Here is a 21,866-nt window from a genome sequence, read left to right as displayed (position 1 = left end):
ATGGAATTCTGCTTCTTCCTCCCGGCAGGCAAAGGAAGTCTGGGTCTGAGGGGTGGGCTGGTATTTACCCAAAGAGAGTCTCTTGGGAGGAGAAGAGACCATTCAGGCAGATTCCACATAGTATCTGCATCCTAAGAGAGCCCTGTGGTGGCTTCATGACTTACATTTTATTTTTGTGGCTGTCCACTGGGTCCCCACGTTGGTACCCAACCCCGTCCTTTTTTGTTTGTTTTTCCAGACTGGTTTGGGCTGGAACTACAGCTGAGGTCCAAGGAGACAGGGAAGATATTTGTCAGCACCGAGTTCAAGTTTTACAACTGCAGTGCCCACCAACTGTAAGTCCTTATTAGAAAGGGTCTTGCTTTGGGTCTGGATGTGGGTCTGGGGTTTCTCCCCTTTGATGCTAAGCTCCTTTAGGACAGGAACCATGTTCTAGTTACCTCACAGTTTCCCCATGGGGCCTGACACTTTGTTTGGACAGAATACTATACATAAATATTACCATATTAAACCAAATGGTATTTACTCTCTATAGTCTCTGATTCCTTGGACGCCACCCCAACACAACTAACCCCCAACTCTCAGGCCATGATAGTAAAAAGAGAGTCATAGAACAGGAACCATAACAAAAGTTCTTCATTTTCCATCACTTGGTGGTGACTTTGAAGGTGGAGGCTGCCAGTGAGTGGAGTCACCCACAACCTGATGAAGAGGGATTCTGAGATAGGGACTCAGCTATGCACACAGTCACCCATAGAGGAGGAGCAGGGAAGGGGGAAAGTAGCCTCTCTCAGCACATGATAAAAAGACCTCGATGGGGAGGTAGAGCAGAGGACTTCACTCCATCATTTTTTAAATACATCCTCCAAAATTTTTCAGAGGAAGGGAAACCAGACAGGCCAAACCACAGCCTTCAGTGGGGCTTGACTTTAGTTCTACTGACCTCACCAGCCATTCCAGCAGCTGAGTGTCTGCCAGTTGGTGCCCACACACTATGAGACTCCACAACTGTGTGAGAAGCTGGGAATATTTCACAAGGAAAAAGCAAAAATGGAGGGAGTGAAACCCCTATTTAGTTTCTGCTGATCCTCTCTGGTAGAGAAACTGAGACCCTCTCCACAGAAGCTTGGAACTCATACACCATTTGGTTTAGAAAGAAGGAAGCACGGGCGTCTGTAATAGAGCCACGTAAGGGTCATAGGACCAAAAACCCTGGACATTCAGCAAAGGAAAGTCAATGAACAGCTCCATATCAGAGGAGGCAGTGATTCGCAATGTTTACGGACTCATCTTTCCCATTGCCCAGGGCAGGAACCACTTGGGATCCACATCATAGTCAGGACTTCAGGGGTATCCAGTCTGTAGGGTCCAAGCTATGGGCATGATGGACTCAGCAATCAAGATGGGGAGAGGGTCTGTTTGCAGCTAAACCCTAAAGGAATCTTTAGTCATTAGAAGAGGCAAATAAGCTAGTCCTCCTTATTCTCCATTTTTCTGAATTTGATTTTCATAATTAGAATAATCTTCTGGAGTTCTTTGGTCTCTACGTTAGTCAAGGAAGGAGCCCCATTGGGACACATAAATAGATGTACTGAGAAAGACAGAACAAGTGATAAAAAAGGCCTGGCAGGAACCAGGGAGGGCAGAAAGGGACTGAAGCTGAAATAGACAAAGTTGCCCACTAACCACTGTATTTGAATCCCAGCAAACCCTGCTTTGGGAATGGCAAGCATCTTGGCAACAGAACCTCTTACCTCCTTCTCAAACTCCAACATGGTGGTGATGGAATCCATTGTTTGTGAGAGCAATCGTATCTCCATGGCAACCCAGTATGATGTCACCACTTTCAAATATGTATTGCTATGGCAACACAGATGCTGTCACAGGCAGCAAGTTTTAACAGAAAAAAAAAAGCAGGTCTCCTTGACAGCAAAGATTCCATTTTAATGCCAAACACTGTCTCTCTTGCCCTTCTTTACTGGAATTCAGTTGGAATTCATGGAATCAAGTATAGTCCCCTCCTTTCAATAATTTACTTTAATAAAAGTAAACTGAGACCCACAGAAAGATTAGTGCTACAATAAAGGTCACAAAGATAGCCAGTGGAAGAGCCACATGTAGCTAGAGCCCCAATAACCATCCTCCTGAGGCCTTTGATCCATTTTCATTATTTATTTGCTGAATCGTAAGATGTTACCAAGAACCAACCTATCTGAGAGTACATGAGATAGCATGAAGCTCAGAAACTAAAAAAGTCTGGGCAATGGAGAATGGGATAAAAATGCTCTGCATGGGAAGAGGAAGTGTAAATGGGCTAACGAACCTAACATACTATGGCCTGTGAGCCGGTGACCCCTGGATCAAGCCCCAACCACCTAAATGTAATCAGAACCCCACCAGGTGGCGCCAGACTGCAGACCTGGTCCTGTCCATTCCAGTTTGGCCTAGTTGTGAAAGACTAGAGTAGGGGGACTGCAAGGAGGAGCAAGACTAACCCCACCTGCAAAACCCATTTCCATTACAATGACCTGATCACACACAGAGAGCCAACAGAATATACACAGTCTCCAGGTGAAACTGGAAGGAAAGAAGTGCTCACCCTGGCAAGAAAACCACATACCACACACATATCCTATTGTTCCGTGCCTGGGGGAGTGGGACAGAGTTACCACTTAATACTGTTAGCTCCCCCAAGCCCAATAACAGAGATGATATGAACCAATTGTTAACACTCAAATGTTGTTTAAGAGGTTGAAATAACAGGTAATTTAAGCGCTTGACAATAATACTCACATTTAGCATGGCACTTTTCAAAATCATTTTCTATACATTATCTCATTTGACACCAAACAGCCCTGTGGCACAGACAGGAATGTTTTATTACAGGCAGATGAAGATACTCCAACTCAGAGGGTGAAGTGACTTACTCAGTGTGACCCCAGTGTCAGCGGCAGAGGCAAGTCTATGATCAGATCTGCCTAATTCCTGTCCCTGTGCTCTGTCGGCTACCCTGTCTTTACAAACAGTGAAATATTGGGAAATGTTTAGCTACCAGCATTCAGAAGAAAACCTAGTTTGCAGCATTGCCAAATTCTGTGGCGCAACTATTTCCGCCATGGCCGATTTCGAACTACTACCATGATGTCTACCAGCTTGCAAAATTCCTGAAAATGTGAATAATCAGTTCTCATGAGCTTATACAAGCACACCCCTGCTTTGTAAGTTATACTATTATCTGGTCTCATTTTCTTTCCAATTTTCTGTTCCCACGAATATCATGAATGGAGAATCCACAATTCTCGAGGCTAAAGGATGGCCCACCAGTCTTCCCTCCTGAGAATGAGACTAGGATTTAAACACAGGTTAACAGACTTCTATCATGACACATGCCACATTCCATCTTTGTTCTCTTCTTTGCCTCTCACCATCTCTGTCCTTGCAGGTGCCTGTCCTGTGTCAACAGCGCCTTCCGCTGCCACTGGTGCAAGTACCGCAACCTCTGCACTCATGACCCTACCACCTGCTCCTTCCAGGAGGGCCGGATCAATATTTCAGAGGTAAGAAGGGCTCACCCTAACATGGCAGTGTTCCCAGTGAGTCTGAGTGGCCCCTCCCTCCTTAGATGGTCAGTCCAATGGCTTGGCCATTTTCTTGCCCTGGTCCATCTTGGCCATCTTGCCAGAAATTCTGCATGCTAGAAAGTCCTGTTATTATAAAGCTGAAAAAGGTAGCAGCCAATGACCCCAGAGGCAGAGGCTATATCTACTAGACTCCTAAGACTCTCTGCATTCAAAAGCGGGGAGGTAACTGGGGGTTGAGACTGAAAGCTTAGAGGAAACATATTCAACCAAACAGACTCCCTGGTCTAGAAGAGTGTAGTGAATGGCATTTATTCTTTGAGTCTAGCCCTTTGCTTGGCTGCAGACATAGTCTAGTTCAATAGAACATTCACTCCCAACCATTCTTTCATGCCAACTTCTCTTCCAACTCTAAAATTCAATGATTCTTTGACTCTGATGTATAACTGGGTGGGTGGCCTTGTAGAAAGTGAGAAAAATTCAGCTAGTGAAAAGAACCAGGCATTGCTAAAAGTCCTGTTTTATTACAGTCGAAGCTCCACCCCTAAAGCCTGACCCACCTTTGTGAGCAACACAGTGAAATATATCAAATTTCTTGTCTTTCTAATGGATATTCCATTCAATGATTATTCACTGATGTCGACTTTCTTTCATATTCATAGCATGTCTCAGGACAGTGAAGCCTGCTTGCTCAATCTCCCTTTCTTGTGTCAAATGCTTTTCGTACCCCAGGGGGGCCAGTTGGGTTTGAACAACTATAGAGACCTTACGTAGTCACCCAAATGCACGTGTGCATATACGCATATTCCTCTCTTACTATATTTTAGAAAATCCAAAAATGGTAATAAGTGAAAATGTAGCATTATTATATACTACTGTAGTCTTTTTTTTTTTTTTTTTTTTTTTTTTTGATTCAAAGTCTCACTGTGTCGCCAGGCTGGAGTGCAATGGCATGATCTCAGCTCACTGCAATCACTGCCTCCCAGGTTCAAGCGATTCTCCTGCCTCAGCCACCCGAGTAGCTGGGGCTACAGGGGCACGCCACCATGCCCAGCAATATTTTTGTATTTTTAGTAGAGACAGGCTTTCACCATGTTGGCCAGGATGGTCTTGATCTCTTGACCTCATGATCCACCTGCCTCGGCTTCTGAAAGTGTTGGGGTTACAGGTGTGAGCCACTGCACCCGACCTACTATAGCCTTTCTATACACATCTTCCTCTTGCACTAGACTACAAGCTCCTTGAAGGCAAGGACTACATCTTACCTTTAAATCTTCAGTGTCTTATTTAAATGCAAATGTTTGTAGAATGCATGCATGCATGCATGAAAGAATGGATGAACCAATGACCTCTCTATTTGAATCCCATTGATGGCAATTGTGTCAATTTGTCTAAGATTTCAAGTAATGGAGTCTTGCATCTTCTAATCTTGATAGCAGTGCTGGTTGCTTCCATGGCTAAGCATAAGAAAATAGACTCTGAAAGGTTTCTCAAACACATACCCCCTCGAACTCTTCTTAGTTTATGAAACAACAGTTGTTACGTTCAGTCAGAAAAATAGAATTTGTCTGTCTTGAAAGGGAAAAACATAGGTGCCACAGGTGGCTTTTCATACAGACCCATCCACGGGTGCCTCAGCATGACGAAACCAGGCATCTAGTGCCCTGAGAACCTTTCAGAAAAGCATTTTCCTCTAGCCCGTTGGTATGCTTTGATGCAGCTGGCCTAAAAACCCTACACCAGCCTTCCTGGACACTGGAGATTAATTCTAGCCCTGGAATTCTGCAAGGGTGTGAAACTGCTCTCACTCAGAGAAAAGGGCAGAACTGCAGGGAGGGGTGGGAGTGGGCACCGCAGCTTGGGAGCCAATGGAAGAATGGCTTAGAGGGGCAGACCTAGCCAGGAACAGCAGCGCCGCCATGGGAGGCCTGCGCAGGGGTGAAGTCTGGGCAGTGAGAGTGTGAGACACAGTCTCAGAAACTAACCTTGACATGGACCACTTTGAAATTTCCTTAATAAAATAGATTGAGGTGGCCCCCAGGATACAGAGAGATTGGGTGAAGTACAAATCTAGACAAGAAAGAGCAGCTGCTCCACTTTCTCCTGAGGCTACCCGCCTCAGGCCAAGAGAAACCCAAAGCCAAGCCTGAAAGCGACCTGCAGCTGGAGCAAGGGCACGAGAGTGTCACTCAAAGCAAAATAAATAAACTCTGCTGGGGTGTGTGTGGAGGCCAGAGAGCTGAGCCCCTGCAGGCTAATTGGAAGCAGGCCCGGCCTTCCTCACACCGTTCAGAAGTCACTGAAATACAGCTCGCTGTCAGCCATGGATGAGAGATTCAACATTCCAGAACTGGGCCAAGAGAAACTGTTGCCTCCCTGCAACTCAGGATTAAATTAATAACAAAAGGGACCTCCGGGCAAACTCGGAGACTCCCCACCTCCTTTTGTTTCATTTTCTGTCCTTGATGTCTGTGCCTTAGGGTTGGGGAAGCGCAGTCCCCTTTGTCTCCCTTCATCTCCCCATTGCCCTGAGTAGGAATGGTGGATGGCTGCTCTCTCTCTTATGCTCCCGAGCATTGGTCCCTGGCATGGCCCCAGGAATTGACTGTCCGGAGGGCTGTGAGGGAAGCCCAGACTCCATCCAGCTCCCAACTTTGCTCAGGAAAGGAAACAGGATGCAGATTCTCAGCGAGGTTGCCAGGGCCACTTCCGGGGCTTCCTAAAATACTGCTTTAGCTCTTAACCACAACCGGCCACATGTTCCTTTTCAGCAAACAGCAGCCAGGCCCCACTCTTTTCTGTCCAAAATTCTGCTTTAGGAGAACCCTATCCCTGAAAATTTGAGGAACAGCAAAGATGCACGTGCCCAACTTGGGTAGGGTGTCCCTTACTCTCTCAGGCATCCCAGCTGATATTTTCATGTAGTTTGGGGAAGTAGAATCCCCTGGATTTCCAGTTAACTGGAAATCCCTTAGCTGTCTCTTTAGGGGTTCCTAGAATATCTCTTTTAGAATTCCAGTAAGCCTCCCTTCCCAACTTTGAATCAAAATTTTATGTCTGTCTGCTTCCTAGAAACAATATATAACGGATTAGCTCTATTGATTAATATAGCAACATTAATGTATCACACATTTATAATTTCTTCACATGTGCCAAAAGTTCTCAAAGTGTGCTTAGGGACCAGCAGCATCAGCATCACCTGGGAACTCATAGAAATTCAAAATCTTGGGACCCATCCCAGATGAGGCTTAAGATTGAGAACCACTGACATTTGGCATTTCAATGGATTCTCACAACAGCCCTGCAATTTCATGTAATTTATATATGACATCTGTAGTAGCCAGAATGCTAAAAATTTCGGGATTTTGCCCAAGGCTACAGAGAACTCAGGCATCCAAAAAAGCTGAGTACGGTATGCTTTCTACAGAAAATCAGGGCCTGTGAGCTTGTTTGTTTCCATGGTCACAGACACACTTGCTGGCCTGACTTCAACCTGGTCCTTCGCTATTGGTCATTAGGGTTCAGGCTATGGATGGGCCAGCACAAATCCATCTCCACAGATGGAGGAAACTGCCCACAGAAGATGGGTGAGTGGTGCCATTTCCAGATAAAAAGACAGCCAGCATGTGAGGTAAATCTGCCCACATCTTTCCAGAAGCCTGATGGACCAATTCCATGCTTAGGCTTGACAATGAAGAACAGCTGTGCTAGAGCAAATGCAAGTCAAAAATAAAAATATTAGTACTTATTATATATGCAGCGTATATATATAATTTAACCTCAAGTACTCTATGAAGTGGATATTATAGATAAATAGACTGAGACTTAAATAAGTTAAACAGCTTTCCTATGATCATCAAATAAATGCAGAAATTAGGATTCAGAGACAATTTTTCAAGCTTGAATAAGTTAAAGTCCACTGTTTCTGCATTCGCACACACATGCGCACACACACACACACACACAATGAATAGACAGTAATATTAACAATTGTTAATCCAGCATATTACCACTTACAACACACACTGATATTCCTCCTTCATGCAATCTAGGTTTGTCAGATATTATTGGCACCATTTTATAGATGAGGAAACTGACTTTCAATTAAACCATCTGTGAAACTCTCTTAAGGTAATGAGTCAGACCTTTCCAGTGCTCAGAGCCCAGCAGATCTCTGACGGGGGCCCCCCCAAATGTCTTCCTCCCTGGGCCGGATCAGGCTGTGACATGGTGTTAGCAAGCGGGTGTGCACGGGAGGATGTATGGCTTTCAGCTTTTAAAGCTCATCTCCCTCCATGGCTAAACCAGGCCTAGTGAGATGTAGATACATAAATATCTCCTTTATGCCCTGTCCCAGGGGAAAGATAGAACCAAATAAATCCGATTAGCTTCCCAGGATGCTGGCTGCTCTCTCTTTGAAGTCCAGTGGGTAAAGATAATGCCATTTCCACATGGGAGAAGTCGCCTCAGAAGGCTAAAGGGTCCCCAGCACAGAAGGCTGTCAGAGCACAGCTAAACAGGTGGGCAGTGTGAGCCCAAGACTCGTGGGGCTCCTACACCAGGGTCCCTGCTCTCCCTGCACCTATTTCCTCTTCCCCAGCCTACCTCCACCCCTGGTATATTCCCACAACTTTAAGTCTTGATTTAAACCAAGATTGCTGCTGAGGAGGTGATCCTGGCTCCAGTTGGCCTAGAGAGAGAGGAGAATGAAGATGACCCAAAGAGATCACTCAGAAGGCTGTGAGGATCCGAGGTAGCAATCAGTATTTTAAGAATGTGAACAACAGTCTTAACGTTCTGCAGGAAAAGCATCTTAGGATGATTTGCTTTCTTGTTCATAGGACAGGTACTATATGTGTACGTACACATGTGTGTGCCTGTGTGTATGTGTATACCCACAGAAGCAAACAGGTTGGAAGGGGCCTCATTGTATCTAATTAAACCCTTCACCATCCTCAAGCCCCACAGATATTGAAGTGTCAACAACTTGGCTATTTTATGGGATGCCAGTCTCCTCCACCCACTTTCAGCCCTTACCACTGCAATTTCCACCCAAGATTCACAGATCTTTCATGAATATACTCACCAGAATCATCTCACAACCCGAAAACCCTGTGTCTACCCGTTTCTCAAGATGAAGAAAGCGTACCTGGGGCACCAACCACTTCTTTCCTTTGCCTTAGAGAATAGAAGGGAAAAAATCCTATTCTGTCTGACCTGAGAGTAATTGCCAAATAAAGAAACAAAGCGTAAGACTTTCTTTTTCTACTAGGGCAATCTTGGGGCCTAGTTCAGCATTTGGGAAGACCCTAATTGTTATCCTTAAATTTCATTCTAAAAAATCTGAAACAGCACACCATGGGAAATTTCCTAAAATTCTAGAATCCCTTTAAAAAAACTCAGATAATGGTACTCATAAAGTCTACTCATGATTCTCCAACCTCCAGGCTGGACTGGGCTTAGCCAAGCTGAAAAGATGAAAGTGTGTGTGTGTGTGTGTTACATATAGGTAACATTTGTGTTATATATAGGTATTACATGTAACATCTATATAAAAGTATACTTTTTTTGGTCCAAGTTAAAAGGATTCAACAATCTTTTTTTTACTAACCCCAGACATCATACTTCCACAAGCACATCTTTAAGATCCTGCTACTGAAATCTGAATTTGTTGTCTAAGCTCATTAGAGATGAAAAACAACTGCTCATCATTTACAATTCATCAGCTGGTTTGGAGTAAGAAAATTTCTCTCTCTCTTACTCTCTGTCTCTGTCTCTGTCTCTCTCTCTCTCACACATACACACACACACGCACATACACACACACAGAGAGAGAGAGACCATGATACCTCAGCCTTATTTCTAACTTAAATTCTAACATTAGATTTGATGGAGATTTTTTAGCTGCTAACAGGAAGTGTTATCTCCTTTTCCATGAGATGCCTGGGCTTCCCTAAAGTGGTGCTCATCTTTTTTTTTTTTTTGGCTATAAATATATGAAAGAGTCTGTCAAGAGTGCCTGCAGGGAATGAAAGTAAAAGTGCAGTAAAGAGCAAGTTTATGAGTTGGCAGCTTGAGTGACTGGCTCCTAAACAGGGACCCATCTGTTCTGGGATTGCCTTATGATTCTCTCTCGTGGAGGCCCTGCCTGCCTGGAGTCCTCACGTGCAGGTGGCCAGCTGACAAAGGATGACACCAGTAAGCCTGCAGGTGTGTCCAGACCCTCTTAGGTAGGTTTCTGTGCAGAACTTCCCCCGGATCGAGTTCTTCGTAAATTGTCCTTAGTAAATGCAGACATGCCACTTTAGAAATCACGTGACTCCAAAACCTATGACTATTTCCAACTCCAGCTTTTGAGAACCAAATGCCTTCTCAAGTCTCTTCAAGTCCAGAAGGCAGGCTTTACCTCATCTCTAAAGAATCCACAAAGTTGGAGCTAAAAAAAAAGATTTTTTCACAGGTCGCTTTATTTTATTTTCCATTTACCCTCCCACAAGCAATGACCAAGTGTCCATTACATGTCAAGCACTGACAGAAAGACTGGGGAGATGGAGGTGAGTAAGACGCAGCCTAATCCTCAAGAAGCTCACAGCCCAGTGAGGAAAGCAAATCAAGAAATTGTAATTCTGTGGGTCAAAAGCAATCATGGGTGAATATTCATAACCCATCCTGAAGCCAGTGCAGGGACAGGGTCAGGGACGGCCTTGCAGAGAAGAAACTAGGCTGAGTTTGAGGGCTGATTAAGAGGTAATCAATTATTCATTCTCAGAGAAGGTGATGATTAAAAACACAAAAAAGTAAAAGAAGAGGTAATCAGCTGAAAGAGGGGTTGAAGTCAGGCAGCAGCAGGAGGAAGATAGGCAGGAGTGAGTGTTTCTGATAGACGGAAAAGCATGTTCAAAGGGCCAGAGGCAGATCCTGTAAGGGAGATGGAATCTCAGTGTTAACCGTACATTCAGTATGGCTGGACTATTATGTGCAAGAACCACAGAGCTCAGAGGGAGGTAGGCAGGGGCCAGATGCTGAATGGCTTGCAAGTGGGGCCCAGAGAAAAGAGGCAACAGCCCGAGCCACACCGTGACAAGAGGCGGCCACAAGAGATTCCCTGTGTGAGGCTGTGCTGGCATTGCACAAGGCTTCTTAATTACTGCATTTGCCATTAGGAGGACAATATTTTTGTCATTGAACACGTCCTACACCTTGTAGGAAGTCCAGTAATCTTGGGCCCTGGCATCAATGCCAGTAACACTCTCTGCAGGCCCTGTAGCAGCATCAGCCCCCAGACATTCCCAGAAGTTCCCCCTAAGAACTACTGCCCAGGAGAAGGGGACAGAGAAAGGGGAGCCTCCTGTGAGAATTTTGCTAGTGATTCCCCGTGGAGGTGTTTCCCACATCATCACTGCCAGGGGCTACCGGGCTCATCTTCCCTAGGAGAGAAGGAGAAAGAGGAGATTGGCACAGTGGGGTGGGCCTTTGACCTCTGGTGGAGAATCAGCATCTAGTCATGGAACTCCAGAAAATCAATCTGTCTTTCTCACTGTCTCTCTCTCATGGTCCTTCCCAAAGCCCCTCCCTACCAAGACTTTCTTTTTTGGTTTTGTCTTCCAAAACAACATGGCATTCACGCAGGGCCTGGTAATGAAATGAGATTTAAAAAAAAAAAAAAAAAAAAAAAAAACACAGAGCAAGTGTTTAGAGTATTGCTGGGAGGGCTTGATCCACCTCCTGGAAAGCCCAGCTCGGTCAGGGCTGGGAAGCTGAAGCTGCTGATAACGGACGCCCCAGGCATTGGACAATGCAAGGGGCCGAGTATCTGGAGCCGGGAAACAAGATGAAACCCAGAGGTAGGGGTGCCAGGTTGGGGACAGGGACACGTGGAGGCTCTTTTATCCAGTGTCTCAGGAGATAAAATCCACAGCCTGCCACACTGTGCTTGAAAATTAATTCCTACATTGTAACACACACAGCAGATACAGGACAACTTGTGGGATGGGGATGACAATATCAAAGCCCAGGAGCTAAGAGCGATTCCATTTTCCCTGCCCACTCCACGGGCCTTACATGAGGTAATGTTCTGCTCTTGGGCAGCCCACCTGATACAAGAGGGGCCTGCCTGGCCCAGGCATGTAGTACAGCATGAACAGGGGACCGATGGAGCCTCTTCGTTTGTTCCCCCAGGACTGTCCCCAGCTGGTGCCCACGGAGGAGATCTTGATTCCAGTCGGGGAGGTAAAGCCAATCACCCTTAAGGCACGAAACCTGCCCCAGCCGCAGTCCGGCCAGCGAGGCTACGAGTGTGTCCTCAACATACAAGGGGCCATCCACCGGGTCCCTGCCCTGCGCTTCAACAGCTCCAGCGTTCAGTGCCAGAACAGCTCGGTAAGAGAACTCAGGCTGGGCCCTGCCTGGAGGAGGGCTTCCTCTCACACTTGTGCTGGGGCCTCAGTACGGCCAGCCCTGGCTTCCAGAGCCTTCAAGGTTCACAGGGTAATCCCACATCCCCAGGGACGCAGGAGCCAGCCAGCACCCTAGCCGCTGAGCCAAAGCAGAGCAGGTGACTGGTGCCAGAGGAGACAGTTCGTGAGGACCCTCATGGCAGACACTGAGATCTTTGTGCCCTTTCTGAAGTTGACATTTTAAATTTTTTATTTTTAATTTTTGTGGGTACACAGTAGGTGTATGTATTTATGGGCTACATGAGATGTTTGATACAGGCGTGCAATGTCAAAATAATCACATCATGGACCTTTCTGAAGTTGAAAGAGCACCTCTTTTTGTCTTCAGTGAAACTTGAGCCAGAGCAAGTCAACTCCGCCCCACACCCCATTCCCACCCCCGTTCAGGGAGTGAATAACCATAACCGGGAGAGCGCTCCGCAGGCGGAAGCTGGAGAAGAGAGGAACAGGAAGTGCGATGGGAGGAGGGGAGGTGGGAGGGGAGGGGAAGGAGGAAGCAGTGAATTTCAAGAGCAGCAAGGGTTAAACCAATCCTGAATGGCAGACAGAGAGCATGAGGTGTTTAATTATAATACTAACCCCAAGAAGATCTTTTTGTCTGCCAGCTCCTCGTCTCCGACTGTGGGGGGTCAGCTGGAGATGCGGAAGGGGAGGATGTGACAAAGGTGTTGAGGGAAGCTAATTCGCCTGGGAGAGATAAAGGGAATCTGCTGGGCCTCTTATCAGGGAGCTGTCAGATTCCCAGGTCACAGGCGCTTGATAGAATTTGTAATCGGCGGAAGGCCGCCAAGCGCAAGGGGAAGGCAGATGAGAAAGAAACGGGACACAACAAAGGGAGGCAGGGGCAGGGGAGGGCGGGAGCAGAAGGCTGACAGTGACATGCCCTTCAGAGCTGAAGAGTGGGGTGTCGGGGAGATGCCCCGAGGTCTCCTTCACAGGGTGCCAGGACTGGCCACCCAGGGGTGTTATTTCTGAAGTGTGTGAAGGGCATACATGTCTTCTGTGGGATCAGCACAAGAGAGAAAGTCATAAACTCCTGGCCACAGCTAGAGGACTTTAATGGTAGGGCTGGTGAGATGTGTGCCCAGAAAGCTGTGGGCGCTTCTCGCCAGTGGACCGTTGGCTAAAATAAGGCTCGTGTGGAAATAGAGGGCCACCGCAGGGGTTGGCTGGGTGACTGCTTGATGAGACTCTCGGCCTTACAAGAGTAGTAAGAGGGCATTACCTCTGCCTCCGGAGACATATGGACTTTCTATGGAGACACGTGAAAAGAGGCACAGCAGATCCAGTGCAAGACAGAAAGTGGCAACACCAGGGGACAGACAGTTTGGGACAGGTCTGCAGGGTTGTGGGGGAGGACTCCTGGGGAAAGTAGAGCTGAGCTGGGCTGGAAGAATACGGTGGGTTAAAAGGATGGAGGTTGTAAGGAGAGGGTTGCATTCCTTATGAGACAGGAACTCAACAAAGACAGAGACGGGCTTAAGATGTGTTTGGAGAACGGTAGATTCAAAGCTTTCCACAGGAGAGTTGTGGAGGAGAAGACTGGAGGAGTCGGTTTGCATTTGATTATGCGGGGCACTGAATGCCAAGCTAGGAGGCTTGGGTGGGATTCTATTGGCATTAGTGACTGGGATCCAGGGAAAGGGCATCATAGGAATAATCTGAGCGACACGCAGGGTTTCCCTGAATCCCTGACCCCTGTGATAGAGAGTTGCGTGAGCCCGTGCCTCTGCCCGTCTCCCTACAGTACCAGTATGATGGCATGGACATCAGCAACCTGGCCGTGGATTTCGCCGTGGTGTGGAATGGCAATTTCATCATTGACAACCCTCAGGACCTGAAAGGTAAGCGGCTACTTCCGGGTAGAAGTTTGATCTTTTCACAACCCGGGAAAGACTGGGGCCAGAGGGATCAGAGCCAGCCAGCCAGCCGCTGTGCCATGAATAGTACACTCCCTCTGTCAGCGGAACCTTTCAGAGGATCCTAAAGCAACATTTGGAGCCATCAAAGGAGTCCTGTTGGGAGCCCTGTTTTATTACAACCAGAGCATCCGCCGGGCAGCTGCCGGCCCATCCACGTTATTCTTTGGTTCATGCAGGCTTTGAAGTGTCTGTGGAACCTGACCTAGGAGAACAGCAGGCAGGAACGTCCGGCCAGTTTCCCTGGAAATGGAGATATTGTTTCCAATCAGGCTCTTGTTCCCCTGTCCTTGGCCCTGGTCATGATCACTGCACAAAGAAGGTTTTTAAGGCTACCCTCCTGTTCCTGAGGTGGGCGGGAGAGAGCCGCATGCAGAGTCCAGCTCACATCTGGAGCAAAGAAGTTCAGGAAGGGGATCTGGCTGAAGAAGGAGGGGTGCTCCATGAAACTGACCCTTATTCATCGTCCTATAAACCCATGTCGAGCTCCTCCCATGTGCCAGTTAGGCCCGACCCTCAGTGCAGCAAATACCAAGATTCCACCCTGCTCTTGAGAATGATAAAAGTGACTCCAATATGATGAGCACTCATGATGGGTAGGCACTCACTAAGTAATTTATTAGAAATTATTTTCCTTAAGCATCACAATAACTCTGAGTGGTATGTACTATTATTATTCTCATTTTCTAGATGAGGAAACTGAGACCCAAAGAGATTAAGAAATGGGCCAAGAGTCAGATAGTAAGAGCTGGGATTGGAACCAAGACAGTCTAATTTCAGAGCTCGCAAACTGAGCCACATCACTGTGAGGATCTGCTGCTTAGGCCACTGTGGGATTTAAACTCCTTCCCCTCTGGAATACATTCCTATCCCTCACCCTCCTCCTACCCTCAGCCACATGCCTTGCCACATTTCAAGTAGCTAGGGTTGTCACAAGCCTCTGCTTCCACCTGAGGAGTCAACTGATGGAGATGGGGTAGTCGGCAAGGCCATAGCAGGGGCTGCAAGTTTTTCAGCATCTTTAGGGCTGTAGCTCCCTGTCCCAAATGCTGCCATTAAAATCAAGGCTACTTAGACTGGGAGAAAGGAACTGAGCCAGGAGGATTATTTTTTTCTATTTCTCCTCATACCCAGGCCAAACTTTCTCACTGCTAAGACATAGGAGACACTTTCCCTGCTGGGAATCTGGGCTCAGATCCCAGAGGTTGTCTTAGCACCTGGAGCTTAGAGAGCAGCCACATCCAAGCTGTTGCATCAGAAACTCTGCTTGTGACTCTCACAATGTTGAAGAAGCTCTGAGAGTGCACAGACAGTGTTGTCTTCACATTCGTATCGCCTCCACCCGCTAGCCTGAGTGTCACTGCAGGCTGCGCATTGGGCTGGATGGAGAGGACCACACTGTTTAAAAACTTAGGTTCTAGAATCCAGCAAAGCAGGGTTCACCTGCTGGCTCTTTCACTTACAGCTGTGTGAACTCAGATGAATGGCTGTTCCCCTTTACATGAGCTCATGGGTATGGACCATGTGGTACATATTTATAGATGCTCAGTGTGTACTCATTCATTTTAAGATTCCCATTTCCTTCCCTCTACCTTACAAAGCGATAAGCATGAGGGTATTTAAATATAGGCCCTGCAGCTGGGACTAAAGGATGCTGGACACAGCAGAGGAACAGGATGAAGACCTATGGGAAGAATGTTAAAATTACACTTTCCCTGGGGCGTGTATCTCACTTCCAGCAATGGCATACCACCTGGTCCTGAAAGCTTATGTGTGCTTGTCCAAAAGAGTGGAAAAATGAGTTTTACGTGTTTTGTTTTCGGAGAATTCTACTTTTAACTCGAAATCTCAGCAGGCAAGGAGCTAAGACCAGGTTCCTGAACCTGAAGCACAGTTCCACTAATTCGCTGGTTATACTAGCACTTATAAGTCAGCAGGAGACAAAAGCAAAGACAAAGGGTTTGCACACTCCAAATGTTATCATTTAAGTAGCCAGTTTGCCCTCTCTGGGGACATATTCTCAATTCATAAGGGCTGTGAACAGACTGTGTCACCCTCTTTTTTTTTTTTTTTTTTTTTTTTTTTTTTTTTTTTTTTTATCAGCAATGCTTCCCCCACTGCTAGCCACCTGGCCTTTCTTTAACCCCAAGCTGACTCCTCTCTCAAACCCATGCAATTTCCAGTTTGCCAGACAAGACTCCTCTCTTCTCAAGACCTACCATTTAGCAGCATAGCAAGTTGGAGTTTGAAGATTCCAGTTTGGGTCACTAATCTTACTAAGCTCTAAGAGTCATTATCTCTCTCTGAGCCTCATTTTTCCTTCAATGGAGGAAAGCAGCCCTTACTTCCTGCATGAGGACCATATGTGAGAGTGTGAGAGTAAGAGAAAACGCAGCATAAGAATATAGCACGAGTTCAAAGAAAAGATAGTAAACATGTTTAGGGCATCAGATATGTTACAGGCATTGTGCTAAACACTTAATATGCAGTATCTTATTCCAACCTCACAAAAAAAACAATGATTATCTTCATGTTAGAGATTAGGTAAGTGAGGTTCAAGGAGGTGAAATCCTTTGTCACATTGCTAGGAAGTAGTGAAGCCGCAATGAAAGCCCTAATCTGATTCAATCTAGAGCCAGAATTCTTAAATAATATTATTCTTCCTAGTGCCCTTAAGTGACTGGTAAGAGGCTCAATTTATTAATTCCCCATCAGTCATTCTTGCAATGATAATGATGATCGGTGGTGTTATCCATGGTGAGGAAGAGTTTCTATCACACCTGCAAGAGTAGGGCGTATTGTGAGCAGCCCTTTCTGGTTTCATCTGTGACCACCTACTCTCTTTGCAGTCCATCTCTACAAGTGTGCAGCCCAGCGGGAGAGCTGCGGCCTCTGCCTCAAGGCCGACCGGAAGTTTGAGTGTGGCTGGTGCAGCGGGGAGCGCAGGTGCACCCTCCACCAGCACTGTACCAGCCCCTCCAGCCCCTGGCTCGACTGGTCCAGCCACAATGTCAAGTGCTCCAACCCTCAAATCACCGAGGTAAGTCCTCCAAGTCCCGAGAGCAGGAAGGGGCAGCCACGAGCTGACCCCAAGACAGTGGGCGAGGAGTGCAAATTGAGACTCTGTGGACAAATTCTTGGCATAGAGTGAGTTTAATGTGGGGAGTGTAGGAAACCTCTCATGTGTGTCTCGACGGCCCCTGTCTAGGTATAAGAGGTAAGCGTATGGAAGCGCATCCTCATGCCTGCGCGTGAATGTACAAGTGCATTGGTGTGCACGTGCACACGACAAGGGAAGCAGAGCCAGCCCAGTCTCCCTGCCAGGCTGGCTGAGCCAAGTGAGGAGGAGAAATTGGCTCCATGGCGGGTGAACATTTCAGAAAACAGGTTTAGCTTTTCTCAGCAGAAATGTGATTTCAGGAGCCGCAATTAGCTCAGAGTTGCAAAGCTGAGAACGGAAGAGGAGAGTAAAGGCAAGCACTGCATTAGCCACCGTGCCATTTCCCAGGATTTACTCCCTGTCCCAATTTTTTCATGCATTTTAATAGAAAGAAAAGGAAGTTAATTATCCTGGGGAAAAAATGATGTTTCCAAAATAGCAAATTTCAAAGGAAGATGAATGGATAATGTGGATGAAAATGCAATTGCTTGGGTTTCAAATGGCCTGGGAGAGGAGTCGCTGTATTTAACTCTGGTTGTGTTCTGTGCTCCCTTTTCACTGTTCCCTAGTCTATAACTGTCACTCATACTTTGAAACTAACTGCACCTTCCTGATGGTGACTAGGAATAAAGGCCCGGGCAGATACCTGGTGGTCTGTGTGTTTAAGAAAGGAGGAAGGGACTGCTCCTTTTCTGCCTCTTCCCTGAGCTGCTGCACCATCCTTTTCCCTGCTTCGTTTTCCCTGCTGGCCAAGGAAAGCAACTCTTGTCCTCACCTATATCACAGAATATTGGGAAACTTCTAGAACATCTCTATGATCATATCAAAACCTCAGATCAGTTTTAAAAAGAAACCCTTAAGATGGAATGGGTGCTGCTAACCTACAGATAGGTTATTTGAAGAGGTAGAAATTATTTATTTAATGTGTGTAAATTACATTTAATCCTCACAACAGCCATGGGAAATAAGTATTTTCACCCCCACTGTACAGATGAAGAAAATGAGGCTCAGAGAAATTGAGTGACATGCTCAAGTTTATACAGCTGATAAGTGGCAGAGCGAGTATTTGAACTCATATTTAATTATAAAACCATTTTTAAATTCTTTACCAAGTACGTAAAAGAAGAAGAGGTGCTTCCCCTTCCTTAACTTTTCCTAGACCAGATAGATGCAATCCATCCACAAGGCAGCATATCCCAGACAGTGCAGGGCTATCGGTGGGAGAGTGCTTACTGTATCCAGGCCCTCATTCATCCATGCAGAGAGGAGTTAGGAGAGCACAGACACTGCCTTTCAAAGACGGAGCTACTTCAATCCCATTTTATTCTTGATTGTGACCAGGGATGGTGCCTCCTGACTTTCTCCTGTGTCTTTATGTGTCTCGAAGAGAATGTTTGCAGGGGCTGCTGGCAGTGCCCCAGCCTCTGCCCTCAGACAGCTAGCTTCCTGAGCTGCTCAGGGCTCCGTGCCTTCTCCCTGATTCGAGTGATTTCCGGCCACTGCTGGCCTGAGAACTTGCACTGTTCCGTAATTCTTGCTGCTACAGTTGTCAGTCTCTACATCTGTGGGCACCCGTGGTGTGGGGGAGCTTAAATTAGGCAGAGACTTGCTTCCATCAGCACCACCCGCCTCTGCCAGCCCCAGCAGCTGCACCATCCACTCCCCGACTGGCTGGGGCCCCTTTCCAGCCCCAAGGCAAGCTTCTCACTGGGAAACCTCTGCCTCACCTGCCCCTGCTCGCTGACTGGGGGCTGATAGGCTGCTCTGTTCACAGAGGACACCCAAGCTACACGAGGGCTAATTAACCCCCTGAGGTAATTAGGCTGTAATTGATTTTCCCAGTGAACATATCAGCAGGCATCAGAGGCCCCAATCTCCTGCTGGTGCTTTTCAAGTCAAGGCTGTTGAGAAAGGAAGGAGCATCTTCGGAGAGAGACAAATCCATGCTGTGTCCCAAGCCACTCGGCGCACCTCACTCTGAACAGGACATGGGGGAGGGAGCATCCAGGCCTGGAATGTTGTATTCATGATTATCTGGAATATTTTCTTTCATTTCTTTATTTTCATTTCAATATTTTTTTTCTTTTCATTTTCTCCTAGCCCCACCCCATCCTCCTTTCCCTGTAAAAGTCATTGTCTCTTTCTTTAACTTTTCATTCTTGAAATAATTTTAGACTTATAAAAAGGAACAAAAATAGTACAAAGAACTTTCATATACCCTTCACCCAGATTTCCAAAGTTAACATCTTACATAACCACAGTATAATTATCAAAATCAGGAAATTAGCATGGATACAATAATATCATCTAATATACATGCCTTATTAACATTCTGCCAATTGTCCCACCGATGTCCTTTTTCTGGTCTAGGATCCAATCCAGTATCCCATGTGACATTCTATTGTCATGTCTCCTTTGTCCTTTAATCCTCAGTCCTTTTTTGTCTTTTATGACCTTGATACTGTTGAGAAGCACAGGCTAGTTATTTTGTAGAATGTCCCTCAATTTGGATTTGTCTAACCTCATGATCAAATTCAGGTTATATATTTATTTGGCAAGAAGTACCAAAAATTACCTGTACGGGACCTATCAAAAGGGCACCTGAGGCAACTCAAAGGGGATCTCAGAGGCTGAATCTGGGCAATTTGAGCAAGAACATAAAAAATGATAGCTATGGATTTCACCAATAGAATAAGAATCTGTGGTTCTTCCTGATAAAAAGAAACAACTAAATAAATAATGGGGGGACAGCTACGATGGCTCATGCCTGTAATCCCAGTTCTTTGGGAGGCAGAAGCTGAGAGGACTGCTTGAAGCCAGGAGTTCAAGAGCAGCCTGGGCAACACAGCAGAATCCTGATCTCTAAAAAAATAATAATAATAATTTTAAATTTTGCTGGATGTGGTGGTGCATACCTGTAGTGCTAGCTACTCGGGAGACTGGGGTGGGAGGATCACTTGATTCCAGAAGTCTGAGGCTAGAGTGAACTATGGTCATGCCATTACACTCCAGCCTGGGCAACAGAGAGAAACCCTGTCTCTTTTTTAACTTTTTTTTTTTTTTTTTTTTTGATACAGGGCCTCGCTCTGTTACCCAGGCTGGAGTGCAGTGGCACAATCGACTCACTGCAACCTCCAGCTCCCGGGTTCAAACAATTCTCTTTCTTCGGCCTGCTGAGTAGGTGGGACAATAGACATGCACCACCACGCCTGGCTAATTTTTGTATTTTTAGAAGAGGCGGGGTTTGCCATGTTGGCCAGGCTGGTCTCAAACTCCTGACCTCAAGCGATCCGCCCACCTTGGCCTCCCAAAGTGCTGGGATTACAGGCGTGAGTCACCACGCCCGGCCAAGACCCTGTCTCTAAATAAATAAATAGACAGAAAAACTCATCTTTACACTAAAATTCCAACTAAAAAATGTAGAAGGAATTACAGAAATAGAAACCACCATTTGGCAAAGTACACAGTAATAATTGTTTCAGGCAAAGAATGGTCAATGAACACTAAAATTAGTAGATGAAAGTATGATGAGAAATAGGATATTTACATAACCTTAAGCTACCTTCCCATAAGATACTTATTAATTATAACAAGAACAATAGTAACTGGGCAGTGAAGAAACGTGGTAGACCCCACCTAAACCAATTGATCAAAGTAAACAAAGCCAGTAATGGGAAAAATCAACCTCATGTACCTTTCAATAGAACGCTCCGAGAAGGACACAATCTCATCTCTATGGTGTTTTCGGCAAGAATATGTAATTTGCTAAAAGTAACCTTTAAGGAGATTTTCTTTTCTTTTCTTTTCTTTTCTTTTTTGAGATGGAGTCTCACTCTGTCGCCCAGGCTGGAGTGCAGTGGTGTGATCTTGGCTCACTGCAACCTCTGCCTCCCAGGTTCAAGGGATTCTCCTGCCTCAGCCTCCCGAGTAGCTGGGACTGCAGGCACGTGCCACCACACCCAGCTAATTTTTGTATTTTTAGTAGAGACGTGGTTTCACTATGTCGGCCAGGCTGGTCTCAAACTCCTGACCTCAAGTGATCTGCCCACCTCGACCTCCCAAAGTGCTGGATTTATAGGCATGAGCCACCATGCCTGGCCAACTCATTTTCTTTACTTCAGCTTTCTTGGCTAATCCCTTTGCACTGGCATAGATGTTTTCCCCAAACCTCTGAATCATCGGACTTCCATGAGGCCCATACCCTTTGATGTAGACCTCCTTGTCCTCAGCCTTCATCTTCAGAATGGGTGCCCTCCTTGGTGCAGCCACTCTGTGCAGTAAATAGAAGCCACTTACTACAAAGATCCTTCTTGAAGGATGAAAAGAGAATGATTCTAAGATGGCCTGTGATGGCAGTTGGGGGTGGCAGAATCTCCACCTGGAAATAAGTGGAAGCTGGAATGGATGCTGTCCTTCCTGGAGCAGCAGAGAAATAAATGAGATGATCTCAAAGGAGTTCTATGTTAGAAAAAGAGGTGGGCGCACACATAGTTAGATAAACAGCTGTGTTCTTCCGTAACCCCTCCTTACCCCATCTTCTCCATGGCAACCAGGCCCACCCCGAGGGACCCATCTTTTATGGCAGCTTCATGTAGAACAAGTTGTACAGGCTATTGAATTTCACAGTTTGCATAAACTTCAGGTTAGGACCCCCTCAGGACTCACCGTCTGCTCCTTCTCAGCGAGTTCGTGGTGTGATAATGATGCTGTCCCCCGTGGGAGGCCTCCTGAGCTGCTCCCATTTCCAGCTGTC

General features: G+C 46.3%; 1 protein-coding gene across 1 annotated transcript in view; it reads left to right on the top strand.

The window, feature by feature from the left end:
- The window catches only part of PLXNA2 (plexin A2), a 221,652-nt gene that overhangs the window by 147,285 nt on the left and 52,501 nt on the right, over positions 1-21,866 (top strand). The window contains exons 8-12 of the mRNA XM_023198398.2: positions 239-335; positions 3,443-3,557; positions 11,757-11,957; positions 13,782-13,878; positions 16,803-16,993. Coding sequence (XP_023054166.1) covers positions 239-335; positions 3,443-3,557; positions 11,757-11,957; positions 13,782-13,878; positions 16,803-16,993 — 701 coding nt within the window. The remainder of the gene's footprint in view (positions 1-238; positions 336-3,442; positions 3,558-11,756; positions 11,958-13,781; positions 13,879-16,802; positions 16,994-21,866) is intronic.

The sequence above is a fragment of the Piliocolobus tephrosceles genome, chromosome 1 (genome assembly GCF_002776525.5).
Source record: "Piliocolobus tephrosceles isolate RC106 chromosome 1, ASM277652v3, whole genome shotgun sequence".
In the NCBI taxonomy this organism is placed as follows: domain Eukaryota; kingdom Metazoa; phylum Chordata; class Mammalia; order Primates; family Cercopithecidae; genus Piliocolobus; species Piliocolobus tephrosceles.
The sequence above is the reverse complement of the archived record's forward strand: the minus strand, read 5'-3'. Positions and strand labels throughout refer to the sequence as shown.